General features: G+C 39.3%; 1 protein-coding gene across 1 annotated transcript; it reads left to right on the plus strand.

Annotated features, from left to right (window-relative positions):
* Positions 1-1,571: 1,571 nt before the first annotated feature.
* Positions 1,572-12,021, plus strand: LOC149299841 (DNA helicase B-like). The gene is made up of 14 exons (XM_089486124.1): positions 1,572-1,797; positions 2,245-2,580; positions 2,820-3,019; positions 3,335-4,123; positions 4,701-4,884; positions 5,224-5,365; positions 5,944-6,068; positions 6,707-6,791; positions 8,288-8,347; positions 9,169-9,252; positions 9,505-9,688; positions 10,062-10,193; positions 10,521-11,027; positions 11,995-12,021. The coding sequence occupies exons 1-14, from the start codon at positions 1,572-1,574 to the stop codon at positions 12,019-12,021; spliced, it is 3,081 nt and encodes a 1,026-aa protein (XP_089342250.1).
* Positions 12,022-14,153: the final 2,132 nt, after the last annotated feature.

Here is a 14,153-nt window from a genome sequence, read left to right on the forward strand (position 1 = left end):
TCATTACCGAGGGATAATCATGACCCAATGCCACAAAATTCACTTCAAAATAAATGACAGTATTTAATTGCAGATAAAGACCAATCGCCCCCATCTAATTTAAATTTTCCCTTTCTGCTTTCTGCTCTCTGATATTCATGGCACAGTTCATTTTCTTTATGAACTTTATCCTCTATTTACTCCAGATCTAAACTGTCTTTCCCTAGTGATCTTCCTCCCTCCAGTTTTATGATGTGACCTCCTATCCCTAAACAACTTTTTCTGTCCTGCTTACCAATACAGACAGTCAGCCGATTCAATATGCCACCATCACAAATTAGATTGTAAAATCCGGCGTAACAATCAGCAACATTACAATGTTTTGCTTCCCGTTAATAAACACAGGAATTGGTGCGTGAACAGCTTGTGTGTCTTTTATTTTGTATCCCAAACCAAGCACCTTATTGTCCACGGAGCAGAATGTGTAGCTGTATTAAACTCAATGGGACACACACAAATTCATATGCCATATAGCGTGATGGATTCCACAATAGTTGTGCATTATATAGGTGTTTTTTGAATGGTATTTGTTGGGTATGCGCTAAATTCTTGTTCTGCTTTGTGTATCCTTTGAAGATGCCCTGCTTGGATTCTCTTTATGTTTCAATGAGTTTCTTATGGGTCTGGTCAGGTTTCCAGATAGCATTTACAGCAGGATCTGTTACTTTTCTTCTGGTATTCATGCAAAATGCCCTGTTAACCATTAAATATGAGCCTTTTGCATGAAAGTCTACAACAACCATGGACAAGCCATAAGCATATTGACAGTGGTTCAGCATATGACATCATGACATGTCCCGCCAGCAGAGTCCCAGTTTTGCATCATTTTGGACACTGCGCGTGCACAGCTGATCGCAGCATCAAAAACTGGGATTTCGGCCCAGCCTGCTGTGTACTCCCCAACATTTTATAGGTCAAAGGGCACGCTTTATTGTGCATGGTTATAAGTGTGCCTAGAAATAGAAAAAAGTAAAGCATTTAGATATCCGGTATGCTTCACCTCTCTGAAATGCAATACCTCTGTCTCTTCCATTGATTTCCTTTTCCAGATGTTCAGAATGTGTGGTTAGTGCCCCATGGCCAAAATGTCACAATAATGTGCATTATATTATATTATGCCTGCTTATAAACGACATTTATAAATAGGTTACTCTTCTCCAGTAGACATGACACACGGGGGTCTATTCGCTAAAAGAGGAGTTGTGTTTTTAACTTCACTATTCATTACACTGGCAAGTGTCTCCTGTAGGAATGGAGGTGGCTCATTCATTCATTGTGCTGCTTCAACTATACATCATGCAGGGCCAGTAAAGCCCTTCCTGCTTGTTATTTGAGGGCAGAAGGCTGTGATAACCCAGCAAGAGTTTTCAACTCTCAGACGCCAGAAGTAACTGTAAAGACAAGTTAAAAATTATGCTTCCTGCCCACTCCTCTACGCGGATGAAGCAACCTGCCAGAATGACATCTCGTACTTCCGCCCTCTTTGCGTCGCCATTTCCTGACGCCACTGGCGGCGATTTGGGACGTGAGGCATGATGAGTAGCCAGAGGTATCGGGGCTTCAGAAGAAGGTTGCTTGACTACCAGGTGTTACGGGGCCAGCTGTTGCCCGTCAAAGATGAACCGGCCCGCCATGGCGACGCTGATAGCGAGGGGGAAGCTGACGATTTTGAGGACGTCGATCCTCAGTTTCTGGACGCGGACGAAATCCACCAAGGTGGAGTCGTGGTGAATGCATGGAGCCTCCCGAAGACCACGGGTGAGGAATATGTGCTCCTGGATCGGTACCGGAGCTGCCGGGGGTGAGGCCTCCAATGGCGGTGCCTGGGGAGCTGAGGGTTTGGGGGGGGGGGGGGGTGACAGGTGCAATCAACAAAACTATAGTTTTCTGGTTTTAGTATCTGGCATTTTTTTTGTTTGCTGGAATAGAGCTATATTTCTGGAACAAAAATCCAGATGATGGGGCGATAGGATCAGTGTGTCAAGCAATATGTTAACAACAGGGATTTCACTTTGAGCCCCCCCTGCGAAGTTTTTACCTCAGCTTATGTTTTTTGCCCTGGTCATAGAAAATAGCTACAAATTCTTACATGAAATGGTTATGGGGCATCAATAATGTGATCGTACAGTGCTGGGTATTTCTACATCGTGACCAGTAGCTAAAGCCATGTAAATCGTTCTATTAAATTTCCTTTGTTTTTCCAAGTCCTTATTAAGGATGAAGATGGACGGCAGCATCGTGTGACAGGACCCTTCTCCTTGCTGGATCCATGGTGGTCTGTGACTGTGGAGGTGAAGCATGGCAGCTCGCATTATTTTACACAGGGCTACCCGTCGTATGAACTTCTAAACGATGTACTTGGAGAGGAAACCATGCTCCCCCTGTTCCTTAGCACTTGCAAAATTGAGGCGTCTTTAAAAAAACGTTTTTTGGAATGGCTACCTCCAAGTGTCAGGGTGACTTTCAGTGATCTGAGGGAGATAGCGGAAGACTTTCACGAGGAGAACAATATCAAGATTATGCCTTTGATTGAAAAATCAAGTATGTCTGCCTTTAACTTTATATTTAAGGGAGCAGGGGCAGACCAAGACCACTGCTTAATGACATCACGTATGTCCTCCTTTTGCCACGAGCTGTCTGTGTCACTCTGAACTTTGGCTGTAGCTTTGTATGAGCACAGGGGGGAATTTAATAACTATATGGGGCGTGTGTGTGTAAGGTCATTTTTTTTTCCATGAATCTGTGTTCCGTCATTTCATGAAATATTTTCATTCCTACAGCTGCTGGTAGCATTGCTATGAAAGCCCTGGACATTCCTCTGGTATTGAGATATTTGCCCAGGCTTTTACCACGCCATGTTAAAAGCTTGCTTATGATGGAAGGGAAGCGCGAGTCTCATGGTGTAAAGGAGATTCCTGACCTGTTACCTCAGGTTGAAGCCATATTAGATTCCAGTCCCTGGAAACTTGGATTTGGCCAGGTGAGTAGCAACATATGCTCTCCTTATGGACTGGTGTTGAATTAGCTTTAATAAATTGAGTTGTGATAGTATGCAGTTTGTACTAATGGGCCATAACACTCACAGATTTGCAGATACAGAAAATGTAATGCTGTCCAATCTCACTATATGGAGCAATGCTGTACGTGCGCAGCTCTGCAAGCATTCTCGCCTAGTAGCACAATTCAAGTGCGAGCCTTGTCGGGTTTTGTCCGTGCCGCTGGTATCCTGTACGCTGTTGGGAAAAATAATATATTTTAACACACATGTTCTTTTTTTATTGTTTGATTTATACAGATTGTTTATAGGGACTTACAACTTTACCATTGTGAGGCATCTTGGGAAAACTTTCTCGCTTGTCAACCTCTCTTGGAAAAGATTCCTGACCTCCAGAAACATGCATTAATTATTTATAGTGAACTAAAGAGAAAGTGCAATGAATTAGGGGATACCTATGTAGAACAAAAAGAACTTACTAAAGCAGTTTCAAGGGACATGTCAACTGAGCTTGCATGGGAGGGAATGAAGTTTTTAAAAGATAATAAAATTGTGGTGTTGGAAGGGCAGAGGGTCTTCCTGTGCAGCCTTTACCGATATGAAATGGATATTGCAGATTATATTCACAGACTTATAAAGAAAGAGCCCTGGATATTGGATGTTGATGCAGATGAAGTACTGGGAGGTGCTCAGCATGTTCATCCCGAAGAAGCCTTCTGTAACGATGAGGCGCTTGGTGACTGCTCTAGAAACCCTTGTGCGAAAGCCCTGGATGAAGACCAGAAAAGAGCTGTCCAAATGATATGTTCAAACCCTGTTACTGTCATAAGTGGCAAGGGTGGTTGTGGAAAGACTACTGTTGTCACCCTTGTGTTCAAGTTCTTGATCAGGAAGGAGAATAAAGAAATAGAAGAGGCATGTAAAGCCCTTGAGAGCGATATGGATGCTTCTGACGAGTGGGAATTTGGGCACATGACATCTAGTTTCAAAAAAAGAGACCATATGCATATCTTACTCACTGCGCCCACCGGGAAAGCTGCCTCTCTGTTGAAGAAAAAAACAGACCTGCCTTCAGCTACCTTACACCAGGTACAAATTAAGCCTATGCTGCAACAACTTGGGAGTGCTTCAGATTTTTGCTTATAGGCTGTTCAGTGTGGCCTTTTATTAAAAGATAAATACTCAAATAATAAATCAGATTAAATAAATTTACACTTTCTACCTATAAAATTGTTGCATTGGTTATAGGACAATAGAGTCATATATGTTGACAATTCTTGCCTTCCTGCAAGATTTGTCATTTAATAGCACATTTCCACGAACATAAGTAAGCTTCTGGCCAATTGGTTGCTTTCTTCAGTCCTGGGTTATTATGCCTTGGGCTAATTAGTAAATGTTATTTAAAAAGCTAGTGCGCTTTTCCTGCAAGAAGGGCTGGACTAGACCTAAAAAAAAAAAAAATACATGGTTAATGGGGGAAGCTTTGAAAATGACTTTCCTGATTTATCTATGCACCATACATGGCCAGCTCGGCCCTTCTTGCAGAAGAAACTCCTGTGTTCGGCCTTTGATGATGAACTATGTGAAAGAGAATTGTAATGTTTATTCACCCACTGTTTTAATGAATGCAGTGTAAACACTCTGTACCCTCTCGCTCTTTTGCCAGGTGACATGCAGCTTCTCTCGCTGGAAAAATCGTGCCGCTGATAGTGATCAGAAACATGACTGGAAGTATTCAAAAGTGGAGGTTCTGGTTGTAGATGAAGGAAGCTTGGTGTCTGTTCATATATTAAGCACTGCATTAAAGTTACTCTACTACCATGGCAAACTTGCAAAGCTAATAATACTTGGTATGTTTCATAATATATGTGTGTGATCCTGACGGATTTTGTGATAAGGGGTTTTTGGAAAATCAGTACAGTTATAATATTATATTCTGTGGTAATTATGTGACTTCAGATTTCATTTCCTTGCCTTTGCAAATAATAGCCCTGTCTGTAGAAAATATATATTATGCCAGTTCTAATACTCTTACCTTTTTGTAAAAGAAAATGTTTACCTCTAGAAGTGTATAAAGAACCTTTTCATGGTTTAAATGACACTGAACAATGGATTTATAATGCTTCAATTTTATGCTTAGCGTTCATATAAAAAATTACCAAGCCAACGTCTTGTTGGATTCTCTGCAGGAGATGTTAGACAGCTACCCAGCATTCAGCCTGGAAACCTGCTTGCTGATATATTTACAGCTCTGGATAAAATGAAATGGGCAGTCGAGCTAAGGACAAATCATAGAGCCGAGTCGCAGCTCATTGTGGATAATGCAACACGGTGAGAAGAACTGCTTGCATCAGACTGTGCGCATGTTCACAAAGTGTGCCAGTAAAGAGCTTATGTGGGTGAAGGGGCTAAGTTGTAAATTTTTCAGGCTAACTCAAAGGTGCAAATGTACAGTTTATAGAGTATAATGCAGATCACAACATGGCATAGTGGGTAATGAAGGGTTAACCACAGCAAGTTTTTATCCCAAGAGCTTTCTACTGTACAAGCTTTCCAGATTCTTGGTGACACTACAGTGTTTGGCTCTGACTTCTAGACTGAAGCTAGTATGTGAACACAATGTACACACACACCCCACAAAGTTTCAAGGACCAGTGCCATCTGAATTAGTTATTAGGCTTTCATTTAATGGTGGGTATTCTTTGTTTTAGGCTGCGCCAATCTCTTAGCTAGAAAATATTTTTGGATCTGGTCAAGGGTTTTGGGGTAGCCAATTAGTTTGTGTGTCTTCTCTCGCCTTCAAAATGGACAAAAAGTTACTAATTTAAACCACCAGCACGTCATCAAATTCCATGGCTGCCTTAGTGTGATGTTTCTCTGATGCAAATCCTTTTCTGCTTCCTTTACAGAATTTCTCAGCAAACATCTGTTGAATTTGATGCCGTGATAGAGCTATCTAATGATACAGACGTTGAAATGCCCAGTGAAGACAAGAGATTTATTTTAGTTTCTCTCACTGATGGAAGTGACAATGGTAAGCTGTCCTTTTCTCGCTACATATTTAAGTTGCTTTTTAGTTTCCAACATAAAGGCTGGGATTTCACAGTTGTATGATAAAGATTCAGGATTCAGAAGGTCACCTTTTATATAAAAATAAATAAACATGTCCCTAACATTTCAGTATTAAGAAGAACCTTCTTTCTTTCTGCTCCCTTCTAGGGCAGCAAATACAAACAAGATTTCTTACAAAATAAATTGTATTCCCGCTTCTAGCAGTGTTTCCAGTGTTCTAGGGAAACCTTGTTACCTTTGGCTAAGTTTCAGTCTTGTGTATGAATGAGTAGGAACAGTTGAGAGACAACTTCCCATAAAAGAAAAAGAAGCCAGATTGTCCAAATTATCACTCATCACATCACAGCTAGTAAATAACAACATATTGTGTGAAGGCTTTTCCTCACATATTCTGTATGTGCACATGCTTTAATGTAAGAGTATGTGTATCTTATGGATATATTATGTACATTTAAGGAGCTTTTGTTCTTGGCCATTTCAGAATGCGTTTTGTACTTATTAAGAATGAAGGTGGACATGGAAACAAAAAAATATTTGTACTTGGAAATTAACTTATTATTTTCTTACCTTTCCTGTTAACTCTTTTTGTATAATAATCAGAATTACACAGTGCCATAAAGAAGCTTCTTGAAAAAGGACCAGGATTACAGGATGATAAACATTCCCAATTTATTGCTTTCAGGAGGTAATTGATTATTTACTTTGCCAGTAATCCTAAAACCACAGAAACTGGTAATGTCCATGCTATTTAAGGGCAATCTATGCTCCAAAATGAATATGGGTTTAGTATCTCATAAACTATGTCTCCTCTCACACTGTTTGAGAAGAGAGGTTACCGTTACCTGTAGTCGGCTGCCAACAACTTTTTTTAAAGAAATGTTGAAGTCATTTTTCTAAAAGGGTAGCAGAATATAGTCAGAAAAAGTGGGGCAAAAACCAGTTTATATGCTAAAGAGTATACTATTAACATTTGTGGGAAGCCTATGTTTTAAACATCTCTTGACTTCAGAGTTGAATGTATCTTTGTATTTTTCAATGTATTGCTGCCAGGTCCCATCTTTAATGTCTAGGACCACTAGGGGAAAGTTTGTCCGGTTAATGTCGTTGAACATGATGGGATTTGTAGTTCAACAGCCGTGCTTCACTTGCCGCTGATTGATCTTACCGCAGAAGCAATGTGAATGGGGATCGGCAAATGGAGGAAATACTGAGAATTATAGGGTGTTCTATGTGTCTATTATATTATAAAACCTTGCTTGTTTCAGGTTTAAAATATGCATATGGCATAAATGTATGTATGTGTATTTCAAAAGCTACTTACAAGTTTAAAGACTAAAACAGTACAGCTTTACCTACACTGTATAAAATATTCTATTTGATGGCAAGAATAAAATGCCCTGATATTTAGTGTACTTATAGAGCCATAACCTGGAGACAGAGCCAACTGGACGGCGCTCAAAATAAATTCAACTAAAATTCTTGGAATTAATCAAGTTCTTGGCAGTGATCGGTCATTACTTCCATAGCAATTAGCTATCAAAATTCAGGCGGCAGCTGGAGGATAAAGCTGTTTGCTCTTTGTTTCATTGGTCTGTGCTTGTAAATGTACCTCGACATGGTATAAATACTACAGGATGTGACATGGCTACAGCTCGGTGTGAGTGCTGGCGGCTGGGCCGACAACCGTTGCGTTTAATTGATCAGACACGTAAACTTATTTTATTAGGCGTATTTGTCTTTTACTAGAGCTCCCGGACAGCATAGAATTTGTTGGGCATGGTTCCACGCAGGCTGCACGATACATGTTGTTGGACCTGTCCTGCCATCTCGCGCTACAGTGGACGTTGAATGATTTTGAGCTCTGGATATGAAGGAGATTATCATAGTGACCTGACACTGTTCTTAGACAACCCTAGCATGATCCTGCTGAATGAATAAACTGTAACTGTGAATGAATGCCGTTTACTCGGTTAAGTATAGCGTTCAATCGTCGCTCAGTGGAAATGGGAAAATAGTGGCAAGGCACTTCACTGCTCAAACCATTTATATTAGTTCTGTTTTTACGATTTTTAGTTTGTACCTGCAATACGGTTATGCCTACCTATTTCTCATTAATTATGTATTCAGTGTAAACCACTGTCCTGAATGTTTTTACTTTGATATGTCTTTCTATTCTATTAGGAAGGATTGCATGTCCATAAACGAGCTGTGTTGCAAATATTATTCTGGACATAGTATCAAGTGAGTTATTCTGTAAAAGTATTCATAAACTGTTTGAGCTTTCTCTAGGATATACTTTGGCGGATGTCCTTTTGTTTGGGGTTGTATTAATTACCTTTCATTCCATAATACCAAATGTGCTAAAGTGTCTTACATCCAGCCTTGCAGGAAAAGAAAAAAAGTTATCTGAATGGTTGCGGAATAGTGGGATTTATAGGTTTATTCGTTAAACATGTTTGGGATAAGATTAAACGCTGCAACCTTAATCGGGTTTCTCGGGCAAGAAGAGCTCAGGTCCTGCACAGCGCATAGGTAAATCAGTGAAGGGAGCACTCAATCGCTTCTGTTTGACAATGCATAATTCTGGGCCAGCTCATCTTTCTTGTACTAGATACTGAGTTACACCAATCAGCCATAACATTATGAGCACCTGCATAATATTGTGTAGATCCCCCTTTTGCCACCAAAACTGCCCTGACCCATCGAGGCACGGACCTCTGAAAGTGTGCTGTGGTATCTGGCACCAAGACATTAGTAGATCCTTTAAGTCCTGTAAGCGCGTTGCAGTTTGTTGTGTTTGGGGCTGTATAGCCGCAGACCAGCCAGGGTGCCCATGCTGACCCCTGTCCACTGCAGAAATGCATGCGAGCATAAGAACTGGACCTTGGACTAATGGAAGATGGATGCCTAGTCTGGTGAATCACGTTTTCTTTTACATCACATGGATGTGCCTTGCTTACCTGTGAAACCTTTCTATCCTGTCATAGAACATAGTATTCATTCATTTCATTTGTTTATCACCCCATTCACAATTGTCTATCTTCATTCTCTTTATCACCAAGGACTCATAAGGATAAACTTGACTTCCGCTGTGGTGACAAGGTGTGCTGCACCAAAAATGCCTATGTTAAAGATCTTGTAACAAGGTGAGTATCTACTGGCAAAGATGTTTCTGTTCCACTTTTCACAATTCTCATCCCCCCCCGGTACTTTCTTTTACACATTGACCACATTTTTAATAATCCCATCTGCCCCTACCTTCCAGTATTTTTGAATGTATTATGTACTCTGATAAATCTGATTCATGCCCTTTTTGTAGAGTTGTTTACTCCTTGCCAAAATTAATGTTCGTTTAACAGACAATAGTATCTATTAAATGTATGCTCTTTATACACCAGGGCAGCTAAGGATAGATCAGAGACCGAGGCAACTTGCGCCGAATTGATTGGTACTGAAGACCCAAAGGAGCAAATACATTGTACAAATGTGAACGATAATCAGCATAGTTCACAGGCTCAATTCAAAAGCGAGCTGAATGAGGATGAAAGACTGTGCAATGGAGAAATATTTTTCATAATAAATGTAAGTACTTCCCTGCAAATCATTCTCCTGCATGTAAGGTTATTTCTGAGATATGAGACCAAATGTAGATAAATCATGTTAAAATGTCCGATATGTCATTTCTTACCGCACCTCACTTCATCTTACATATTGCACTGTCATGAACGGCGTGTGCTGTTCAAGGGTAACTTCCAACAGTCAGTGTATTGGGATCTCCAAACCATCTGTGGATAAAAGCAGTTGGCCCATGGGGCCAATGTGTTTTTACTGCTGTAGAGAGGATCTTTGCATACACAACCCAGTAAATTTCTTATACTGTGTATGGCATTCAAGAATAGTCTTATGTTTTCTGATGTTTTCAGCCTTCCTAATGTGTCTGTTTTCCACGTTGCAGGATGTGGAAATAAACAAAGTCCGAGAATTAACTATAACTGATGAGGATCGTAAATATACTTTGAATTATAAAGCTCTCAGAAGTAGAAGTGGGTTAAGGCATGCTTGGGCACGAACCATTCACACGTTCCAAGTAAGATGTTTGTGGTTGTTTAAAGTCATTCTGTTACAACAAACTTTTGTAGACTTGTAATTTTACTTTTAATTTAATAGACCATTTTGCAGATTTACCTATTTTTCAGTCTTCATTATATGGGGTGGGTGTTTATTACATATGGGTTATTTCTTTAAAACATGTGTTTTCCAAAAGTAAAAATAAGTACTCAAAACCAGGAAGAAATATATCATTTTCATGATAACCCTAAATAAACTCATATCTTTCAAACAGAAATATTACTCGTGCAGACCTTCAGTTTGAATTCTCTGAATCAGATTGATTTTCCTTATCCTTGGGTTTCAGGGCTCAGAAGAGGATACAGTTGTGTATGTACTGGGTTCAGCTGGAAGGCAGAATTGGAAACATGTATATACAGCAATAACGCGAGGCCGCAAGCGTGTATATGTGGTAGCCAAAATGAATCAACTGGACCAAGCAATTTCCAATAAGGCCCGTGAAAGAAAAACCCGTCTGCAACAGCGTTTGAATGAGGAATTCGCTCAAAGTAGAGGAATGTTAAATTCTACACGGCAGGATACCCTCTTAAAGGCCGATAAGGATTTTGGTGACAAGGATCTAAATGTAATGCCACATAGCCAGCCGCAAACACCACCACGCTTTAATTATCCGTCGCGGCAGGTCACGACCCCAGAGTCATCGTCTCACAGAGCGAGAGCAGCTGTATCCGGAGACCATTCCAGCGAACATGTCGCCAACTGTGCTACCGGGCACTCGCCTGTCCAGAAAAGAGCAGGAGTGTCCATAGAACTCCAAACCCCTACCAAGTTAAGCCGGGTGGACACTTGCAAGGTAAGCTGTTGCGCTGTGTATTTCACTGTGGGATTGGCCCTTTATAAATAAAACCATCTGAGACTAAACCATGCCTTTTGCAGGGCCCAGCGTACCTTTTGTAGCACGATTTGTCTTTTATAATCTTGCAGTTTTAGCTCACATACTATAACTCACTTGGAAGCTCAACATAGAATTTTGTGCTAGAACACCATGGTATGAGTTAGTGCAGAAAACATAATGTTTTAGAGTTAGTATGCTTTTGAAGCTTTGTTTCTCATTAAAAAGATGGCTGCAAGCCTTATTATATATTTTTGTTTTATTTTTACAAATTGTCTCAAAATAGCGCATTATGTATATAATATATACTCACGAATAACAAAAATTGTGGTGGGTAAAGGTAATGGAAAACCCTTCCACCTAAAATTAAGGGGGTAGTAGAAGTATTCTTAAACACTCATCTACAGACACCAGAAAAGCCAGGCTTGTTTTTCCTTCAGAAATCTCATGGTGCTACCACAAGGGATTCTGGGTAAGTGCATGCAAATAAGGTCAACAATTATCACCTTTGCCTCTATATCCACTTTATCCATGGATCCCTTGAAAGTAATTGCCCGCTGTACGAGACAGCTGTTTCGTCCTTAATGGGACTAGTCAGGCTTGGGGCAGCACAAGAAATAAGTTTATATTAGATATATATCTATTTTAGGAGACAATTTGTAAAAATAAAATAGAGCTATATATATATATATATATATATATATATATATATATATATATATATATATATATATAGTGCTATTTTAAGAGACTAGGGTTACTTAGCTCTTTTTTTTTTTATATTTCCCCTATAAATGTATCCTAACGATATTGAATTTGATCAATGTCCATTCCCCCAGGTTAGATTACTTTTAGGGAGGTGAAGTATGGTAAGATTTCTTGAAAATGCTTTGAGTATTTCTTTTGTAATAAATCCTTTCCCTTTAAGCACTCGTGTCCTGTTGCTGTTGTATGAATGACAGGCCTCCATTTTGTTTTGACAGGATGCGATGGCCTCACCTTTGGCTTGTTCCAGTCTCCAAAATCTCAGTATCAGCGATTCCTGTCAGAAAAATCTCTTTGAATCTTAAGTATCTGAAGCACAATCCCAAATGTAATATTGAATGTTTTATAGAAATAATTACAACGGATCATTTTGTTTATTAAAAAGAGTGGGTGGGGGGGGGGGGGAGAAACATGCCAATTTCTTCTGAATGCTAGGTTTGTATGTCGGAACAGTACTTGTCAATCAATAGTTTACAATCTGTACATAGTGGTAAATAGTGATAAATCCTGTCCTAAAATATGTTCTCATGAAAGGCTGAAAATACATTTTAATGGTAAATCCTAGCTATATCTGCTTTTTTGTGTCCACATTTTTATCGTAGGCAAACAAAACATTTTTTTGATCCTATCATAATTACATATAGACTTTCATGTTTACAACTTGGCATAAAACTTATATATCAAGTATGTTGACTTGTACATGTTACTATGGCAACTGCAGCAAACATAAGTGATAAGTGTATCAATGCTGGTAATTAGATCTTGGGGACATTGAAAACCTCAATATCTCACAATTCAATTTACATCTCAAGTAGGCTTGTTGCGTATAACTGAAGTCAGCACCCCAAATTTAAATAAATTGGAATGTGGGTCTTATGATTCTGCACAAATGAAAATTATTCAATATGCACAGGGATAGGGAATGTATCATGTAGAACACAATGTGCTACAGACGGTATAGTATGTAAATATATATAAATATGTATATATACTACATATACACAGATAAATGGATAGATACGGGCATGCAATAGGAGTGGGATTGCAGCTGTAGCTTCTCCCATATTTTGATGTAAATAATAATTGTTGATTTGTATACAAATGTATGTAAAGTGATTTTACAAATATCCCTAAAATATATCAATGTTGCTACTTTTGATAGGTTTATTTTAAATATCTGTTTGGCTCGATTTATGAATGTGTAAACATGTAATAGTCACTGTGGAAACCCGTGCTTCGCTATACATTGTGAACGGTTGAGCTGGCCCTGTGTAATGTATCATTTAATGTTTGAGGAGACTAACATATCCTGGTGATTTAACGATACATTATGCAGGGCCAGCTAAGTTCGTTTTGCAGCAGAAGCGCGATGTTAAGGACCTTCAAAACGTAAAGTGAAGTCCAAGGAGTCAAGGACTTCACTTGTAAACGTCCCCTTTTTTGGTGGATAACTGGCAGTAAGCCACACGTTAAGGCTGCCATCTCAACTGTTTTGGTTCTGTTACCAATTGTTTCATGGCTACGGGTTTTGTCCTAGAAGTACAATGTTGTAACACGGGACTGATAACGTATTGATCTCAGGTAACCTGTTGGAAAGCGAAAACAAACCACTGGATGCAGTTTACTATACGATGTACTGGAGACCGATGGCCATGCCCTTTAAGTATTGACCGATGTTAAAACCCTCTGTATCCCACGAAATACACGTTCATCTCCTAAATCATGTTTGTGTTCATAGTGCACTGTTTTGTTTTTAAAGCACGGTTTATTCCAGTTTGTACAGTATCATTGTTCCATACAAATTTGCAACAGGTCGGGTTCTCAAAACCATACATAGACAATGTCATGCTATTAAAGTATTAAATTTGTACAAAAATACTTTACAGTTTAATACTTGTTTGTTACAAACAAAAATACATATTTGACTTAAGATAAATGATTTCTTCTCCCATATACATTTATTAAGAATTCATATTTTGACTGGCAGTGTTTTTAAAACAGTGTATTAGTACAGGAAAGGGTAACGTGTATTGACAATACCAACAGGGCTGTAGTCAGTGGTATCACACACACATACACACAGAAATGGATGCTTGGATTCTCTTCTGGATCTTCTCCCATTGAGCAGATGCCACTAGTAAATATCAGAGCTGCTGGTGAGGATCCAATCAAAATAGGAATTTCTTTATTGCTTCGAGGGGTAAAACCATTGGCAAAGCAATGTAACACATGTACAGTCCTAAAACAACACTAGCACATGGCTCTGAACATTTCGATGCAACTATACAAACAGCAGAGCCAGGTTTATTTATATCTCACAAT

Source organism: Sceloporus occidentalis, unplaced genomic scaffold (assembly GCF_023333645.1).
Source record: "Sceloporus occidentalis isolate IW3139 unplaced genomic scaffold, rSceOcc1.0.p SCAF_28, whole genome shotgun sequence".
Classification (NCBI taxonomy): Eukaryota; Metazoa; Chordata; class Lepidosauria; order Squamata; family Phrynosomatidae; genus Sceloporus; species Sceloporus occidentalis.